This window comes from Xiphophorus maculatus, chromosome 3, assembly GCF_002775205.1.
Source record: "Xiphophorus maculatus strain JP 163 A chromosome 3, X_maculatus-5.0-male, whole genome shotgun sequence".
NCBI classification, from domain to species: Eukaryota; Metazoa; Chordata; class Actinopteri; order Cyprinodontiformes; family Poeciliidae; genus Xiphophorus; species Xiphophorus maculatus.
Window position 1 is genome coordinate 19,360,376 of NC_036445.1, and position 21,259 is coordinate 19,381,634.

The 21,259-nt window shown below is 38.1% G+C and overlaps 1 protein-coding gene across 3 annotated transcripts in view; it reads left to right on the forward strand.

The window, feature by feature from the left end:
• LOC102219807 (glutamate receptor ionotropic, NMDA 2D-like) overlaps positions 1-21,259 on the forward strand; it is an 88,484-nt gene that overhangs the window by 51,833 nt on the left and 15,392 nt on the right. For all 3 annotated transcript variants that reach the window (XM_023330922.1, XM_023330923.1, XM_023330924.1), the window contains exons 7-14: positions 4,965-5,170; positions 5,576-5,744; positions 8,301-8,454; positions 8,856-8,981; positions 10,170-10,399; positions 10,751-10,911; positions 15,184-15,253; positions 15,349-15,466. In XM_023330922.1, coding sequence (XP_023186690.1) covers positions 4,965-5,170; positions 5,576-5,744; positions 8,301-8,454; positions 8,856-8,981; positions 10,170-10,399; positions 10,751-10,911; positions 15,184-15,253; positions 15,349-15,466 — 1,234 coding nt within the window. The remainder of the gene's footprint in view (positions 1-4,964; positions 5,171-5,575; positions 5,745-8,300; positions 8,455-8,855; positions 8,982-10,169; positions 10,400-10,750; positions 10,912-15,183; positions 15,254-15,348; positions 15,467-21,259) is intronic.

The window sequence follows — 21,259 nt, forward strand, 5'->3', positions numbered from 1 at the left end:
TGATGCTTGTCTTTCAGCTTTTCCTTGTTTATGTTTCTCTCTTTGCATACTAGAAAGTTTGATAATATTATTCAATTTTATTCATGCGCAACAGAACAGGAGAAATCTAATAAATATCTTGCCGACATTCCCACAATGCAATAAAGTACAAGGCTCTCAATGGTTCTCTTTGCTTTTCTTTTTTTAAGCCTTTTTCTCCTATTGGAACCCAATAGGAGAAAAATTATCGTCCCAATAATTGGGAGGATTAGTGACAGAATCTAGTTAAAATGTTAAAGTATGTCATGTCTTCTTGACATACATATGCACCAATAAGACTTTTGATGAAGTTATAAAGAGGCACAGGACTTTTATTATAACAAGATTTAGCAAGGTCTTAAAGATTTATGATCTCAAAACTGTTCAAATTTTCAGTCATATCTTGTCCAGGTGGTTTAAGGGTGCATTATTAGGTGCCATTGACTTTTTTCAGCTTTACATTATGTTATAATGTTATTCTCTCATCAAAAACATATCTGTAGTGCTGCTGCAGTTATTACACGCATGTTTGAGAGAATCTTTCCTTGCATTAAGCTCCTTCAGACTAGCCAGCAGTAATTAGCAAACACCCGGTGAGCTGATTATTTAAGTTACTTCTCAGTGCAACGGTGGTAACAACGTTGTTTTTATAACAACTGAAGGTAACATAGTTATGCTATTGTGCTGTAAAATATAGCTTTATATGCCTGGGATATACCTAATACTGCCTCTTTAAGAAGATACCTCAGTAATGCAGACCTACCTCTCTTGTTGCTGTGTACTGCTGCTCAGATGGCTAAAACCTGGCTGCTACATGTCTTCCTTGCTAACAGGAAATGACAAATCTTTCTGTTTCAAAATATGGTGGATCTGTACTCACCCATTCATCCATCCACCCAGTCAGTCAGCCAATAAAACTACAGTTGACAAACTACATATTACATCTATATCTATGAAACAGGCAACAGGGTGGTCTGCTGAATGCCATTCTGAATATTTATTATTATTATTATTACAGAGCATATCAGGAAAAAATAAGAAATAAAATATATTGGCATGTGTGAACAAATTTAGATGAACAAATTCTACCTGTAAGATTTTATGAATTTAAACCACAGATGATTCAATATGGGTCAGATTCTCTAAAAACTGTGAAATTAGTATCAACTTGGAAGCTGCAGCACAGACTCCATCTTCAATCATTAATAATCCAACACCAGGGCGCTGCTTCTCATTGACTGGACTTTCAGTCAAACAAAAACAAACAACAGAATAGTAGTTAGTCGTTGTTGTTTCCAATGGCATCTCCTGGCCATGCTGTCCTGGGCAGCTAAGTTGGCTGTTAAAAGTTGGAATAAGCAGGAGACCTGTGCCAGAGAACAATCAGGTGTTTATTCCCCAACATTGAACAGGTGACAAAACCTAAAAGAAATAACTTCAAGATAAATTCAGCAAGTCTCATGTGGTTTCAGCAGCAGCTCAAATGAAGGTTCACGAGGCTCTCCCAAACATCTGGACTGGTAGCCGCTTATAATCTACTGCTCACTCACCTTGGCAGACCTACCAAAACAGGGGTAACAGCAACAATAGACATTTAAAAATAACAAGAAGTATTCTAATTTATAAATATTTTACAACATCGACAAAGCATATAAAAGTCACATTTTAATTTCTACAGTTAAATCTGCAAGATTAAATATGAAGTACAAACTCCTCTGATTATAAAATGGATTCTTTCAGAACCTTTAAAAGGTCTGTGGGCCCAGTGGCGTATTTAAATCTTAACACACTTCGGAAAGAAGTGACAAAGATAAGTATTTTGCACCCCGAATATTACCACACACATAAAACATCAAACTGTGGCAACTAAATTTGAAGATTTGCTTAAGTATGACTTTTTAACATAACTATCCATTCTATTCAATGTTTTTGTTTTCAGGACAGGTCTTGATCAGCACCAGCTGGGAAGAAGGTGCCACAGCACAAACACAAACAATAACAATGAAAAGCTTCAGTATGATTTCAATTTATTCAATGAAACATTCAAACAAACCAACATGTCAAATGTATCTGTTCTAAATAATGAAGCTTCCCATTATATTGCCCATATCAAAAGAACTCCCCTGAGCTTATCATGTGTATCCAAACCCATGCATTGGGCAGAATCATAGTGAAAGCTCATTTAGTAAAGGTAATTCACAAAAACTTGCAAAGCTGAAGGAGCAAATGAATACTGATAGAAAAGAGCATGCAGGAAACTAGACAAGCTAACATGAGGCTGGATGACAGGCTGACAACAACAGAGGATCTGACAGAGGACTGACTGAGCTGAAAAGAAGATGTACTGGGAAGGTTGTTACCGGCATGCCACGCGGGAGAGGCAATAACCAGCTGAGGGAAGGCAGGGAGCTGAGGCACTGCGGAAAAATACAGATAAAAACAGGGAACACTGTTCACAAAATTGTCACAATATGAGTAAATGCTAAAGTAGTCAGACATTTAAAACAACCAAATTCACTGAATTACTAAACACCATAAACAGAGACCAATGTGACTCAACCAAACTCAAAATCCTGCAGATCATGACATCCTATTTTAGTCACTCAATTAGGAGTGAGGCAGTAATATTCAGCACAACCATCTATATTAGCTACTAATAGTAAATTAGTAGTTTTTTGATTTCTGTTTTTGCCCAAGTCTATAATAATAACAATGTAATAATCATCACATTTTATGGAAGCAGAAGAATAATTGAGGCGTTCCTGTTTTAAATGAAAGCAGTTATGTCTTCAGTTTCACATTTTTTACAGTTAAACCATGGTATTTTTACTTATGTTTATCATACACTCATAATACTGACTGATATTTAGTTCCATCACATACTGTAATCAGTAATGCTCTATACACACAAGTGTGCATTTAAAAAATGTTATTGAGGAGCTGGTGTTAACTAATTATTCTATGTATGTGCCCAAACATTGAAAAATGTTACTCTAAAAAGTAAAACCACTTATCAAGGAATGAAAACAAACTGTAGTCTGATGGTTTCAGCTCAAAATCCAAATGGAAGTGATACAAAAGAGAGTTCAGTACTTCGAAACAACAGAATAACTGGGTATATAAACTAAACTATACATTCAGAAATTCCCAATTCACCTCACAGTTCTGTAGCGTCCTAATTTACTCGTTCAGAAACACAGTCACTAAATGATTTAAGTCAATTGATTCTTAACCCGCAGGAGATTTAAACCATCTGATCACAAGGACCTCCACTCCAAAGGAACAGCTAATGTTACCAGGCGTAGGCGCAAAAGGATCGATGACCTTATTCTTCACATGGTTACACTTCCAAAGCCAGTTAATCACAATGTTCCCCTTTGTTTTACCACAACTCCCTGATAAAAATAATAAGCTGCTGACACGAGCAAAGGGCAGGTTCTTTCTGTGCTTCCGCAACTTACTTACATGAGAGGAAAATAGTCTGATTATTTCATCTCACGAATGCTTTAGTTATTAATCAATGAAATGATGCAAGTGGCTTAAATTCAACTAAATAAGTTCAAAAACAGAACAGAATATAGTCAAAGAATACTGCTAATGATCAACCACGTGTTATTGATCACTCAAGTAGTGTGAGGAGTTTGTGAACAAAGTGAGAATTATTGTTTGCCACGTCATAAAAAATATCCAAGAGCTGTTGTGTTGCTTACACAGAAGGGGGGCAAAGCTGCTGATCTTTACCAGCATTGAATGATTTGGTGAATAATTCATTTCAACAAATTTTTTTACATTAATAAACATAATTTGTTCTGAAGAAAAAATTAATAAATATCAATACCTGGTATCTCCGAGATGTAGTAAAACAAAACGCTCTGCTGAATTTTAGTAAAGTAAATAGTGAATGTGTTTGAGATGGGTGATTTGGCTCACTACCTTGCTTGGCCTTCATCATTGTGTCAATGGGTGGCACTTGCACTTGCACAGTTTTTTATTGCTTATTTCTATCCTCAGTTGAGTAGGAGAGCGCACTTACCTTCTGCTAAGCATAGTGTAAGCACTGTAAGAAAATATTGCTTTATATAGCTGTCTAAAAACACTTCTGTTTGAATCAGGATTAAAGCTTGCTAACAAGAGAAAATTATAGGTCTACTTTTAGTTTACTTAAGAAATTTGCGCTACATTTGAATGTCTTTGGTTGAGTATCTGGAATACTTCAACTGCTCAGATGTGATCGGGGGTTTTCCACATTCAACATCAATTCTTTGAAACAGTTTAGTTTAGTAAAATCCTCGTTCTATATGTGAAATATGTAATTCATACAAGAATAGCTGACAGAAAATGAGAAATATAACCATATGAAGTGAGCATGCTTTTAAAAGATCAAGTTATGCCCTCATTAAATGCCTCAAGCCAAACATTTGTTTGTTTGCTCAAGATCTATATTTTAGGAAGACATGTTTACGGTTTACCTGATAAATAAGGAGATAAATATTTAGAATTATCTAAAAATATCTTGTATAAAAATGTTGCAATTATTTTAAAGTGATCAATTTATTAGTTTAAATGTGAAGTGTGATTACTGTAAGACATTTATCACACTAAAAATCTTGATGAGGAAAACAATCTTAGACAAAACATTTCTAAATCTGGAAAGCATTTGAATCCAAAAATTGTAGCATGAACTAATTCTGTCAATCTTTCTCAAATCAAAAATCCTTTTGTTTTAATGACCTCAGCTCCAAGTGAGAAACGCTCAACACCTTTTCCTTTGTCAGTACCTGCCTTCAATATGCAGACAGAAAGTCAACAGAGTCAGCGCAGTTTGATTGTTTTTGATGCTTTCTGTTTATCACTGTTAAAAAAAAAGGATGTGTTGATTTATCACTATTAACAAAGGAAGCACAGAGTTCAGCCTCCTCTGAAGTTTCTCTCTTCTGTTCCCCTAGGTAGGCTGGTGGGAGAACGGCGTGCTGAGACTTCGATACCCAGCTTGGTCCCGCTACGGGCCCTTCCTGAAGCCGCCTGACGATGCCCAGCACCTGCGGGTTGTAACACTGGAGGAAAGGCCATTTGTCATTGTAGAGCTTGCAGACCCTTCTTCAGGAACCTGCATCCGGGACTCTGTTCCCTGCAGACGTCCTCTCAATGCCAGGTTTGAATTAAGTTGCCCTTTTTCTGTTCTAAAGCACTGCAATTTATATTCATATTAAAACCCCTCTAAATTTAAAATGCAACTGAACGAGGAAAAATGTAAATGGAGTTGGCATAATCCAGTGATACTGTTGAACTGGGGTTACTTTTATCAAAGCTGCAGTCTTTTCACTCCCTAACCATAATCAATAAGAGACTGCTCATGAGAGGATCAGCAAAATGACTGAGTGTGGAATCAGATATGACTACAGAGGAGCTTTATGGTTCATCAGCACCAGGTGGAATGGCATGCTACACTAAGCCATCAAACCTGTCACAAATGTCCTTACCATGATATTTATTTTCTCTTACCCATTTCTTTTTAGTTATATTTTCTGTTTCTGTTTCTCTGCCTTTTCTTTCCCAGTGCGATCCATGAGGGTGTGGCTCCTCTGAAGCAGTGCTGCAAGGGTTTCTGCATTGACATCCTCAAGCGACTTGCAAAGATTGTCGGCTTCACCTACGACCTCTACTTGGTGACCAATGGGAAGCATGGGAAGAAAATTGATGGCGTTTGGAACGGCATGATTGGAGAGGCAGGTCTTTGACTGTGTGTGCCTGCTCTTCTGTCTGCCTTTTCTACAGGGGTGGAAATTAGATGGACACTTCACAAGACACAGCTCCAGTGCTGTCATAGCTATACATATGTTTTTGGGTAATTCTCAGAAGATGCTGGTCAATTGGTGGTTGTTTTTTTTTTTATTTGCTGCCATATAAAATCAAGAAAGAGCTTGGATGATAAAAATTACTTCAGCCTTGGAGGGATTTATTTTGAAACACATTTTCACAATCAAACAACAGATTAAGAACAGCCAGAAAAATATCTGCTGGATCAGTTTGCTTATAAGATACTCAACCTATTCTTTGTCCAGTATGTTAATAGCATGCAGGTGCAGTCACTGCTGACTTATGTAGAAAGCAAGGACAGAATTTGGACTTGGATAAATTTAATCGAATGCTCAGTAAAACATGGAATATTTTAGAATTAGGTAATTTGTGGATTTGTTCCAGCAAATCTGATGCTTTCTGAACAATCTAGGTTAATTAAGGTGTAAATATCAGATAAATATTTTTATATGATGGCTGATTTACTAAGGGGAAAAGAGCTAACTAAATCAATTGGCCCAATTTGAATAAATAGTTGTCTTTTTTGCACAGTCATTATTCTCTTGTCAGCCTGCAGAATATTTGCCAAAAATGTTGAAGATCATTGAGTTCTTTTTTTAGTAAATGCAAAATGAGCCTTCATATTCTTTGTGGTTAGCAGTTGGTTTGGGCTTGGAACTCCTTCATTGATGCTTTTTCAAAGTATTTTTCTTGTTGTCAGATCAGGAACTCTACCCCATCAAAAAATTCCTTTACAAACCAAGATATCAGTGAATTTATTTCTTATCTGTTCTTGAATTTCTTACAATTGAGGCATTATGTGTTGTATTTTGGGGATCCTTAGCCTGCATCATGTTGTCAGACAGGTTCTGTTTAAGTTTTTCTTTAAAAACCCCAACATACTTCATCCAAAGTGCTGAAATTGACTAGCATGCATGATTTTGTTCGCTGAGAGGCATCTGGTGTCATATTCTGAAAAACCTGACACCAGACCGGGTTGAACTATTTCAACAGAACTTTGTGGGAAGAGTTGTGTGATTGGTCAGATTGTTGCTGTGATATATGCGGAAATGCATACAGAAATGCGTTCGGACAGCAATTTTGATATTTTTCTTCAACTAGTCCACTTTCACTATCTAGTTTTTGCGTCTGCAGGAGGAGACATGATTACTTTTTGAGAAAAGATTGTCTGACATTGTGAGAAAATGTGCACATTTGTACAATTTGTCACTAAAAACTACAAAGATTGTCAAATGACATAAAGTTCCTGGATGGATCTTTAATTCTACAGGTTAGGCAGTAACCAGGCTTAGGTGTGGTTAATAAAATTTAATTAAACATTACAATAAATGTGGTCAATCACAAGTAATTTTTAGCTTAGCAGAAGAGATTATTATTTTTTTACACTGGACCAGGTTGGTTAGGATGGCATTTTTCCTTTTAATCAAAAATCATAAGTTGAAAACTACTTTTTATATTATTACTTTTGTTACTTTTATAGAGTTGAATTGATTTGACAGACAAATCTCTTGGCGGTTAAATAGGTTTTTACTGCGCTGTTTAAACAGCATGTACTGTATGTCTCCAGGGAGAAATTCTGCACATTTTAATACACAAATATGATATGACATATGCCCCCAGCTATTTGTGGTTAGTCATTGATATTTTCTTGGTCATATAGGTCATGAACTTCCAACAAAACAAGACACAGACATGCTGGTGGAGAAATGGAGGGAAGAGTCGCAGTGAAACAGGCATGCACACATATATATAGTACTGGCTCATCTATTGAAATCAATACAGCGGCTGTGACTTCATTGAAGCTTCCTGCTGTTTCTGTCTCCCAGAAGGAACTTGCCATACGCCATTAGTCATGCGTTTCTAAAACAGTTCCACAGTCCTTTCCCCCTCTTTTCGTTTATAACTTGACCACGGGTCAGAGCTGGCAGTCAGATCTATTTTTGCAAGTAAAAAAAAATAGAAGAAGAAAAGCCACACATACTTTGTTTTCTCAAGCTAATTTCTGTCATTTTGATCAGCTCCTCCAAAGCCTGCCGTTCTTTGATCAGGTAATCCAGAGCCTTGCCAAAGTTGAGCGGAGGGGGCTTTGCATTCCGCTTTGCCTCAGTTTTCTGCTGATTTGCTCTGAAGAGTGGATGTGCCATGTCTAAAGTAGATTAACATTTTGCTTGTACAATCAGCAGACACAGCGGTTTTCAGGTTTTCCTTGATGGTGGCAGAGAGGAGACGGGCCCCCGCTCATTCTGTATGCTAAAGAGATGCACAGGAAACGCATGTTCAATAATTGTACTGCGCTGAAACACTCACTCCCCTCATGCTTGGCTGTACAAAGGGTCAAGATGCAGGGTCTTACTTGGGGAAAAAAGGGTGGTGGGCTGTGAAAGATTGGCTTTGTCTGCTGGGAGCAGTTACATGAGTTTGCCATAATTAGATTTCTTTCTCATTGCTGCTGTTGTCCCTTACAGGTGGTGTACAAGCGGGCGGACATGGCCATCGGCTCGCTGACTATCAATGAGGAGAGGTCCGAGGTCGTGGATTTTTCTGTACCATTCGTGGAGACAGGGATCAGTGTCATGGTCTCCCGTAGCAATGGCACTGTTTCACCATCAGCTTTTTTAGGTGAGAGCTTTAGCTTACGGCATTAGCTGATGAGTAGAATCTAATCTAATTGTAAAGTGTTGAGTTTGCATGAAATGCCTTGATCTTTGGTTGCTGGCCTCCACATCTAGATTATTTTCTTTTTTTTTATAGCTCCTCATGTCTTCTTAATGTCTTCTTTCACTCCGTCAGCACACTCGAGGCCCCAGTGGGAGATCAGTGTTTCTGTCTTATTGAGTGTTACTGACTTACTGACTGAATTGAGCAGATCTTCAAAACAGGAAATGGTGTTTATCTACTGACTGCCATGTTTTCTCCAGTGCTTTTGTTAAGGGAGATTACTGTATGTGCAGGTTTTATTACACTTCCATGCTTCCTCTATTGAATGAATGAACTTGTTTCTTTTTTGTTTCTCCTCACAGAGCCTTATAGTCCAGCAGTGTGGGTGATGATGTTCGTCATGTGCCTCACTGTTGTAGCTGTGACCGTCTTTATTTTTGAATTCTTCAGCCCTGTGGGCTACAACCGCAGTCTGCATTCAGGAAAGAGTGAGTGATAAGTCTTACCTGTCTGTAGATCTCTGTTTGATGAATGGATTCAACAAAATGCATGAGGATATATAGATAGATAGATAGATGGATAGATGGATAGATGGATAGATGGATAGATAGATAGATAGATAGATAGATAGATAGATAGATAGATAGATAGATAGATAGATAGATAGATAGATAGATAGATAGATAGATAGATAGATAGATAGATAGACTTTGATTACTTTCAAGGAAAAGTGTTTTTTTTTTCATCAAGTCCAAAAGTCACTTTCATAATTTATTGATAGTCATATCGAGTTCATTGCCCCAATCCTTCATGTTGAGTTTTTCACATTATACATACAGTATATTGAACTGCATCCAAGTATGCTCAATATTAAAGCAGCCATTTATAATTCAGCAGTGTAGTTTGCATCCTGTGATAGTCGGTGTGCCAGATGCCTTGGTTCAATACCCCCCTAGATTTGCCTCCTTTACTCCATGATTGCAGTGCTCTGCATAATTTTACCTCTCTGTCATCCTCCACCATGTTTCCCCCCCACCCCCACCGTCCCTCGATCACTCACTTCCCTTCTTGTCCTTTTTACCACAGTAACTTAAGTTAGAGTTGGGTATTTTGTTTAATAAATATTTTCAAAGATTTGGTGCAACAATTTATCTTTCCTGAGAAACTGTTGCACCAGAATGAAAAGCAACCTCTACTAATAATATATAGTTAATGCAGTAACAAACAGTTTTTTATGTTTGTTTGCTTTTTTATTGTCTTTAGCTGTTTTACAGAATTGTGATTAAAATGATTCCTACACTGTAATGAAAAAATTTGGAAATTGAATAAGCAATAGTCTCTTCCTAGCTGTCTAAAGGTTTTGCCCTTACCTTTATTTTTTCTTCATATTGTTGCCATAACAGACAAGGTTAATAAGGGAGTAAAAATATCTTCAGAGTTCATTGGTATGCCACTCTCCTTATTTTTCAGCATGGGATGAAGTTATTAGATTAAAACACAAATTTACTTGACCTTTTTTTTTTTTTTTATCTTTTCCAGTAGTCAGTAAATGTGGAGGGCTGTGCATCTACTAGTAAAGATATTATGTCTTGTATTTAAAGTTGCTTTGAGTTTCTCAAACATTCCTACTTCTGATCTTTCTAATCATATTCTTTCTCCATTGCTGTTCTGATCAGAGGCAGGAGGGTCCACTTTCACCATCGGAAAATCTGTCTGGCTTTTATGGGCCATTGTCTTCAACAATTCTGTGCCGGTGGAGAACCCGAGAGGAACCACGAGCAAGATCATGGTGCTGATCTGGGCCTTCTTTGCTGTCATCTTTCTGGCCTCTTACACTGCTAACCTGGCTGCCTTCATGATCCAGGAAGAGTACATCGACACAGTTTCAGGCCTCTCGGACAAGAAGGTACCTCAACACTTGAATACTGATTAGGTTTAAAAAAGCAGAAGGAGAATTAATGTCCTCAAGTGAGCCAAATCCTATGCGTTTGAATGTTAAATTGATTAAAGCATGGGAATTAAGAAATGAATAGAACCTCATGTAACATAACTCAATTACCACTTTTCCTGGACACCCTAAAGACGGTCTTAAATGTTACTGTAAGTCCACAGACTTCTCTCTTTTCATTTTAAGAGGGTAAGTGGTGTTGTAAGTAAGTCTGGAGAGTGGACAGAAATAGGTCAGACAGATTGGTGCACAGCCTGGTGTGTCTCATGCCCCTTCTTTTTCTTCCCTCACCCTCTTTTCCTCCCATAGTTTCAGCATCCAGAGGAGCAGTACCCACCTCTCAAGTTTGGCACGGTGCCCAATGGGAGCACAGAAAAAAACATTCGCTCCAACTATCCAGACATGCACCAGTACATGGGCAAATACAACCAGAGAGGAGTGGAGGACGCCATCCTGAACCTTAAGACTGGGTCTGTTTGCCACAACCAAGACAATTTTCACACCACATGCTTGCCTTTAATTTTCCAACCATTGAATTTCAAATTACCCAGGCTGTGCAACTCGTTGTTTGTCAGTTTCTGATGTCTATAAACTGATATGCATTTTAGACATAAAAATAAAAAATGTCAGCAGCATGACAGATTGTGGAGATTAGACCCAAAGACTGCATCTGCATTGTGCATGAGGACATTTTCAGACAGAAACATGTCTCATTCATAAATTTTGTATTTCCGTCCCAACCAAGTTATCTGATCCACTATTATTTCCTTTTTTTATTGTTTCTTTATTTGGAAAAATACACAGAAAAAGAAAACACAAGTCTTTGTTCCATTCCATCAACACCCTACATCCCAGGGTGTTGAGAAAGAATGGGCCAACATAAACCCAAGCAATGACTAAAAACAAAGACGATCAGTCCTCATCACAGATGCAATTATATGAACTTGGATGTGACAGGTTTTACATATTCAGTCCATTTACTCCAAATTGAATAAAATGTATCTATTTGCACCTTGAGTGAATAGGACAGTTTTTCCATTATGAATATATCATGTACTGAGTCAATAAATCATGAGCTGCGCCAATCCAGCCATCATTGCTCAAATTTTAACGACTATTTCTTTTCTTTTCATTTTTTTTAATCTGGGAGACCCGCTTGCTTTTTCTTTAAATCAAGTCAAGTTTATTTGTAGAGCACATTTTAGCAACAAATCAGTTCACTGCACTTTACATGATAAATGCATAATACAGGCACCAGTTATCAGACAAGCAATAGAAATTACATTTTGTCAAATGCTATTATCAAAATGATCAAAAATAACTATCATCAAATACATCAATGTTCCAGTTATTATTAATAAAAGACAACTCTTGACAAGTGGGATTTTAAACAAACTTGGTGTTTCAGCATTTTTGCAGTTTTCTGGAAGTTTGTTCCAGATTATAAAACTGAGTGCTGCTTCTCCATGTTTGGTCATGTTGTGGGGATGCAGAGTAGAGTTGAACCAGTAGACTTGAGTGGCCTGGAAGGTTGATACAATGACAAAAGATCTTTTATGTATTTTGATTCTGATGAGATGATGTACTGCATTTTTCTAGTGTTAGTGAGACGTGAGCGTTCTGGATAAGGTGCAGCTTCCTAATTTACTTTTTAGGCAGACCTGTGAAGACACTGTTGCAGTAATCAATTTTACTAAAGATAAATGCATGGTGGAGTTTCTCAAGATCTTGTTGGAACATTATCTCTAAAATACTGAAAATTTTCTTCAGATGATGAAAGACCGACTTTGTAATTGTCTCTATGTGTCCCTGAGTGTCCAAGTCAAGGATCGTGCACCCAGACTTTGGGCCTTATCAGTACAAGCTGAAGTTGTTTGGTGACTGACTGTTAATTTTTTCCTCTGTTGATCCAGAAATTATTACTTCAGTTTTGTTTCCTGTTCAGCTGAGGGAAATTATGGCACATCCATTCATTGATTTGTTTTAGGCATTTGCTTAGCACTTCAGTGGGTTCATAGTCACTTTGTGTAGTTGTACTGTATTGCTGTGTATCATCTGCATAGCTATGGCGAGTAATCATATTTCTTGTCATAGAAATACAATTTCTATGACAAGAAGTGGGAAACTATATCAATTAATTAAGAATTAATTTATCAAATAATATTTAACCTCAGTGCATATGCATGGAAAATAGAACTAAACATGAATATGCAGTTGGCATCCAGGCTATATGAAAATTGTCTTGTGACACAGCAAGACAATTTTGTGTGGCCAGAGGCTGTGCTAAACATTGATTGAATTATATTATAATTTACTGCAGCCACAGCTAAGCATCTAGGCTAACACCTATGTCACACTACTGCATTTAGCCTTTTGTTTCAATGTCCTTCAACATGATGCCATTGGAAATAAAGGACAGTGCACAACAACGGCATCAAACATTGTGACAGAAAAGATTACGGCACAGGCTGCATAAAGTCAATGGGCAATGCTCTTGAATGATCATTTCTGTGATCCTTTTTGAACAGATTCTATCCAAACACTTTTGACATAACTATCCAAAGATGGAGTCCAGTCATCTGTGCTGTCTCAGCGCACTTAAGCTAATGTGTGTTAAATGTGCTATTTGAAGCAAGTTAATTGATTAGATGCACCATGGTGCTCACAGTATGCATTCCTCTTTACACTCGCGTTTTGCCTATCCATGCAATTAACACTGTGGAATATACAATTAGATTACCAGATAAACCAGCCTCCCACTGATTATTTGAACATGTTGAAAACTGCTGTCACTTGAACGCTGCAGCCTTCATATCATGTATATCAGACATGCCCCACCACCGCAGAAACAACTCAGATGCAACTTAGATGACACAGCAATGACCCAATAAAACTTATAGATACTTCACTCTACTGCAGAACGTTAAAGTAAAACTTAAACCATCACTAGCTGTCACCAGTGGTTGTTACTCACAGAGCTTTGAAGACGTCATAGAAAAATACTACAATATAATGCAGCACTCTGTGAATTACGCAACATTGATCTGCAGTAATTCCCCAATGAACGCATCAAAAGCCTTACCCAAACGAACATCACAGGTGTTAATGTCCCACTAAATTGCATTCATTTCCTCATGTGCAGAAGCACATAAGAGATGTTTTTTTAAAAAAAAAAGATAAATCTTTGAAATACATCATGGCAAGCCAGGAAATGTTTCCATTCTTACATGGATAGAAAATCTATCATAAGATGGTTACTCAAATACAGTTCACTCTGGTTGTTGTTGGTAAAACTATTTTTACTTGGCTTGACAGCCACTTTTAAAACTCAGAAGTACAACAACACTGTCTCAAACCATTAACATATTAATAATGTTCATAATGGTGTTTTTGTGAAGAAATATGTGTGAACAGTTTGCATTCGTTTAACTAAAGCCATAACTTCACAGCTAAATATTATATCAAAACAACACTTTTCCCAACACTTCAGAAAGCTGTTTTGAAGAATACAGTTTATTCAAACCCTAAACTAATACATCTGTACTTTTAGACATTCAGAATTGAGCATTTATGTAACAGAGATTTTCACTCATTTTTAATATTTCTACATTAAGGAATCTGTACAAGTGAAGATAGAAAATGTAAATTTACCCCAAAGTAATACTAAGTAACAAATCTATCATTTGTGCTACAATCTATAATTTAAAGTTGTTTGTAGCCGGTATTTTTGGTTAATCTTTCTGTGATTTATGGTGCAGATTGTAGTGATCACAGCAACCAGATGGTGCAGATATAACCTGCTTTTATTTCTTGCTTTTTTCATCTTTTATGTTCTCCCATTCACACGAACAGACCATCATCTAGAAAGGCATTCTTTTCAACTCCAACTAACATTTCACATCTTTTGTCACACATCATGCTTTGCTGCACAAATTCTCCCACCTTTGTTCTTTCCCTGTGCACCTTCACAGCTATCTCTCCACACATACAGTGTGAGCAGCGTTTCCCTTCTTCAGTTTTCCCGCAGATTTTCCATCACTCGTCATGTGTTGGTTAATCCCAATTTACTTGATCCTAAGCCTCTGTCGTGATCCACACTGCTTTGACACCACAATTATAACTCAGCGTTAACATGTACTGACTGTATGAAACTCAAGCTTTTCTCTTGGAGGATTTTTTTTCCCTGCTGTCTATTGCTTACATTTTTTTTGCTCTTTAGTTGCCCTTTTTGTGCTATAGTTCGTTTCTCCATCTCTTATTTTGATCCATTCTTTCCCCTTCTTGTGCGCTTTCTCTGTGTGTCTGTATTTAAACTTTATAATCCTCCTCACTCTCTGCCTCTATCCCATGTCTTTTCCACCCTGAAGTGTGTAAATCTGCCCCCCCTTTTTCTGTCGCTCCCTGTCACTGCACCCTTCATTTCGTAAATCTCCTCAACCCCCTCTGCCGTCTTCCTCTTACTCACAGATCCTCACCTGATTTCTCCCTTATTTTATTCTCCTTGTGTTTTCAGTCTTGCTGCCAAACCTGCTTTACTATTCCACCCTTTCTGCCTTTCCTTGTTGTTATTTAACGTTTTATGCCCCCTCTATCATTCCTCTTTCCTTGTCTGCTATATATTTTTGCACCCCAGCTGTCTTCTGAAGCACATTGCAGAGATATACCTCCCGTCAGTCTCGCCATCCTAGTTCCACCTCTCTTACATTAAATGATGAATGAATTTTGCCTTTACTCTTTCACAGGAAGCTGGATGCTTTTATTTATGATGCTGCAGTGTTAAACTATATGGCCAGGAAGGACGAAGGTTGTAAGGTAACGACTGAGGCACAGATACACATGCTTTTGTTGTTTTTTTTTTGCTTGGCATTATGTGTTTTTCAGTATTTGCATGTTGTCCTTTCTTCAAGGTGATGACCATAGGCTCGGGGAAGGTTTTTGCCACCACAGGCTACGGTATCGCCCTGCACAAAAACTCACGTTGGAAACGTCCTCTTGACCTGGCCCTGCTGCAGCTAGTGGGAGATGGTAAGACCTATGGAGGAAGGGGAAGGTTTTAATGAAAATAATGAGCACCATGACCGGCTTATAGGGAAGGTTATGGCTAAGACAATAAGGTTGAGAAAAGAGTGACAGCCTAGCATGAGGGTAGGGGGTGAATAGAGGACACAGGGGGTAGATGAATGAGAAGATGTCGAGGGGAAAATATGGGGCATGTGACAGCGGAAAGGTGTTTTGATTGTGACAGAGGGCATAATGATGTGTAGGGAAGGGCTGATGAGACTTTTAAAAAGGTTTGTGAGCCTCTTTATTGGGTTGATGACAGGATGATAAATAAAAGGGGGAGAGGAATATCATTTGCTTGGTGGTAAATGTTCTCTTTGTCTATCCATTCCTTTGTAGTTGTCTTGCTCTTTTGTGCTTTCCCTTTTCCTCTTCTTGCTATTGCAAAAGAAAAAAGGGATTTACTTGAGTGAGTCACAGTTGTAAAAAGTCACTTCTTGTTTGTTGACAGATTTTCAGAAATACAGATTATTTCAGACTGACAGGCTGAGGGACAAAAAGAAGCACCTGAAAATACTCTGATTTGATGGAGCAGCAAACCGAGGAAGCATATATACTGGATTAATAATTTATTGATAGCTGCAGTACCTTGCAAAAGTTTTCATACCCTTTGAGTATATTTGGGTTTTATACGATATACCAACACCAAGCAGCTTTTCACACCAACAAATTGATTATTCCTCATTCCTTTTTGCACAATGATTTAGTCTGTCAGATTGTATAGAGAGCATCGGCAAACATCAATTTTCGAGTCTCCAGGCTCTCTCTTTGAGTGAGGTCACCCTATTAGATCAATATACATTGATTTAAAGCACTTCATTGCAGCTCTGGTTCTATGTTTAAGATAATGTTCCTTTTAGAAGGTGGACTTCCATACGTTCTCCTATCAATTCTGGAAAATTCTCTCTTCCTCCTGATAAAGCAAACCTGCAGCATGACGTGGCCACCACTATGATTAACCATGAGGATGGTGTGTTCAGGATGATGTGCATTCTCATCTCTTCCAGTTACCGTGAGGCTCTTGGATAGCTTTGAAGTTGTTTCCATCTTCAGATAATGGATTGGTTTATAACCTAACCCTCCTTAAAACTTCTCCATAGTTTCTTCCCTGACCTATCTGTTGTGTTCTTTGGTCTCAGTCAAGCTGTTTGTTCACTAATGTTCACAGCCTAGCAGGAATTATACTGACACAGAACTTAAATCTACTTTCTAATTAGGTGACTTCACAAGCAATGCACTTCATTGTGTGGTCTACAACATATAAAATCTACACATGTTTGAAGCTACAATGTGAAAAAAAATGTGACAAAGTTCAAGGCATGTGAATTCTTATGCAAGGCCCTGTATGAGGCTATCACAATATGCTGTTTAATTGTATCTACAAGTGGGACACTCATGTTTGACAGAGGGAATCTGTTTTTAGCAACGGTTGTCAGTACACTAATGCTTGATTATCATATAACACAGTCTGCCACACACATTTATTGTCTCCATTGGATGGAGCTTGTTTGGCTTCTCCTCATGCTTTAAATCAGCTTTGCTTATGGCATGGCGGACAAAGCCCTTTAGCTGTTTCTGGCATGGCGACGCTTGAGCTGCTTACCCTCTGATAATGCCAATTTGGTGCCAAGATCTATTAAAATAAGACTGGCATCTGGAGCTGAATTGCTCGACCTGGAAATGCGTGCCTGTGTGTGTGCGAGGCAAGGAAAAACAGAGACACCACTAGCCCTGACATATGCTGCTTCTTCTCATTCCTTTGGTTTTGTGTTGTAAAAGTTCTGAACATCAGCTGTGTACATAGATGGATCTAGTTTTTGCAAGGCATTGCTGGAGTAGATTATTAAAGAAGAATATTAGTTTCTTTGAATGTGGAAAGATTGGAGGAAGGGGCACACATTCATCATGCCCTCGAAGGCTGCATCTTTTTAACGACATCTGAAGATCTCAGAAGTTTCACCTTTCACCAGACCGAGTTGTGTCACGGAGTTGCATCATTATAGCTCCATGCCTTGTGGAGCTGTATCATTTTACCAGTGAATTAAAGGATGTCTGAAGACTTTTAAACCCTATAAATCTACTGTTCTTCTTGTTGCTGTCTCTGGTGATTTACACCATTGCTTTAAGAGATGGCGCACTGATCTTACTACGTCTTTGCTGTTTTCCTACTTAAAAAGAAAAATAGCTGAGTAGTAAGAATTACTCCCCCCTACATTTGATCAGATCCACTCTTTTTTTTGCATTCCATCATAACTTTGATTTCTTGAATATATTATTCAGTGAGTAGATATTAAAATGCGAGAAGATGATGTTCAGCTCTTGGCCAGCAGGATTTTTATTTAATTTATTTTTCAGAAATCTTGTGATGAATGCAGAGAGGTTTGTCATGGTGAGATAAAAGTGCAGCATTGTACAGGTCATGGTTTACTGCTCAGCTACTGCGAGGCTCGGTGTCTCTGGATGTGTGTGGCATCCAGCCACATCTGGCATACCGCAAAATGCAAACATGCTCGCTGGTGCTTGCACATTTACATATGCAAGCGTGCCACACACACAGCCGCTGATACAGTGTCCTTTATTGAACATGTTTGTGGTAAACGGCAGGCTTTGCATTTCCAACGTTGCCAGCCCTACCTGAGCTTGTCTGCCAGAAACAACATAGGTGGAGAGAGAATGTGATACACCTGCCAGATTTGGCAAGCTTAAGTTGGCTGTGACTGAGAGGTGGGAACAACTGCCATCTCAAAGGTTAAGGTGTGGGTGGTAGGGGTTGGAGGTAAGACCGTAAGAAGCAGCGGGCCGCTCTTGCATGAAAAAGGACAGGGTATTATGCTCATCATGCTCACATGGGAACATAACTCATCAATCGACAGCAAATAGGGTGCTCATATATGCTCTTTCTAATGCTGCCCTGGGCCACTGACCATATGGCCCATACAAAAGAAATGCTGCTGGTGAGGAGAGTCTCAGATTTAAAAGATGAACAACTAGGAATAAACAACAGCCGATGCAAGAAAGGAAACATGTGGCTCAAGAAAATCACTCAGATTGAGGACAGAAATATGACTTAATCTGCACCCTTCAGTCAGACCCCTGTTGTTTTCACATTAGTGCACAGAGCCACTTCTGGGGGCCTGTGACAAATTCATATTTTATTGCAGTTGTAAAATCTTACACTTAAAAATGCTTTAAAAGAGTGTATTCTGTGAGGAAAAAGTAAGCCTTAAGAAGAACTGACAAGGGAGGTAAAATAGTTTTTTCCAAATCTCAATGAACTGCAGCAAAAGCAAGTGTAATGAAAGATGACGAGGAACTGGGTGCTTTGACTATATTATACTTATAATTCAGTTTTTCATCTATATACCATCCAGATATATTTAGTATGAAACAATGGATAAACTTCTGAGAACACACCCAATCCCGACTGATAAGGCCAAGAAAGATTTGCGATGGCCGAGTCTGATTCTCTTTAGATTGAATCAGAAAAACTTTGAAATACCAGAGATTCAAAAATAAAATAGGTGCTCTGGCAGAAAACCTAAAAAGGGTCAACACCCTGTCTTTCAAAATAACATTGACCCAAAAGATGCTGTAAAATCAATACATAAATTATTTACCAGATACAAAATCAATTTTCTTCCTCGACTGTTTCAGTCCAGAGAGCTGAGTCCTATAGAAAACTAAGGTGGGTCAGTGTGGAAGTGAATAGGAAATGTCAACAATCCTTTTCTCTTTAACCTTGAGGATAAAGATTATAAAGCCACCAATACTTAGTTATAAAAGTACAGTACAAAAAGAAAAAAAAAGCATTAGGTGTCCATCTCCACTGCATTTTTGTGAATATTTCTAAAGCCCGAGCTGTTAGTAATAATAAAAAAACAAAACATGCATGCCCCCCTGAAGTTACAATACCGAAAAGAAAACCCCAATTTGAAATTCTGATATGACTTCAGTGCATTCAAAGCTCAGTAAAACTGCATTAATAAACAGCTTATTTGTACTTTTTGTGAAACATTAAATATTCCCAGTCTCTCACCAAAATTCTGCATACATCTGTCAGATTTAGATTTAAAACTAGTTTTATTTTCCAAAAAGTTTGTTTCTGATTGGAAATGAGACAGGCACCAATGAAAACGTAAAAGGAGTGGAGTATCTACTGTCAAGAAAACTGGCATAAGGGTGTGAGATCTTTCCGGGTGCATGCAGAAAAGGTGCATAGAGGCCTGAGAGAAAATAAGTAATCTTGTAGTTTGATTAAAAGCTAATTGAATTGAATATGAATGAATAGTAAAATGAATACAAGTAATCACATAATAACCTTCTGAAAAGCATTTTCTGAAAAGTGATCAGTAATGATTTCTGTAATGATTTAACTGTGGAAAGATTATGGTTGATGAATTATAATAAGTAAGAGATGTGATCATTTGAAATTAATTCAAAATTATTAACTGAAGATCAAACTTGTGATAATGTGAAGTTGTAATCATTTGAAATTAATTCAAACAGGTTTAACAACAGGTTGAATGTGTTTAATGAGTTATAATAAATAATAGTGAGTACAGCCCTGAAAACAGGAAATGTCGCAAGCAGTTCTGAACAGATGGCCAAAGCGCACAGGATGGGTGGTGTGTTGAGTTTGGCTGGGGAAGTACGGAACTTTCCACTACGGTCAGCAAAAACAGGTTGGGAAATGTGAGGACTTTTTCATGAGACACAGCAGATGTGGAGAAAGTCACGTAGACCAAACCTCCCCATACACACACATGGTGGAGAAATGTATAAAAAGGGGCTGCAAAGAGGAACCAGTTGTTCCCAGTCCGGCGGCGCAGAAGGAGAGACAACTTGCAGAAGCAGATTGAGCCACGGACCGCACTTCAGAACCACGGGGGAGCTCGGACTTCACACCGCCAAGAAAGGACTGGGTTCCATCGCCCCATCTCTGGTTCTTCATTCGACCGTCGGTCCCGTCTCAGCCCAGCAATTTCAAACTCTGCAACAAGACTTGGAGGAAGGACAAAGGTCCCTCAGGGATGAGGAACTGGGTTTTGCAAAAGGATTCGGACCCGTTCTGCTTTGTTACCTTTCTAAGGAGGATTTTTCCACACGAGACAAAGACCTCAACCAAGGATGCTAGAAATTCCTGTTGCTAAAAGATCCACCATCGTCTGGGTATGAGTTGAATCTGCTCCTCCAAATTCCATTTCAGAACGTGCGACTTAACTCTTAGGGAAAGGAGACAGGGTAGTATGATTGTACATGTAAATGTTATTACACTGTTTTTGATCTATATACGATTGATTATTGATTTGTATGTCGCATATCCCTGCTTAAGCTTGCTTAATAAATTTATACTATAAAATTCTAATGAGGTTGGTGGACATTGAAATTAATAGAGTCATTTAATCTTCGTTCAGTTCTTTTAATTAAGGTAAAACTAATGTACATGATTCCAGTAAATAGGGGGCTTCATAATTTCCTTTGGTGAGAGTAAAATAATGACCCTGGGACTTACATCTAAGTCACTAAACATAATCTAGCCGGTTCCAAGTGCAAGTTATGATTTAGAAAGTGGGCTACCGTTAACAGAAGTGGTTATTGGAATTATGCAGCTGTGAGGGCTACTCAGCTGATTGTTTCTTAACTGTAAAGGGTCATAACTTCTGGATTGGAGGTAGTTAGAGCTAGACGAATCACTTTCGCCACCAGTTTAAATAGATTATCTCTTATAGAGTACTTTTAGGGTAATACCCAGGTCTC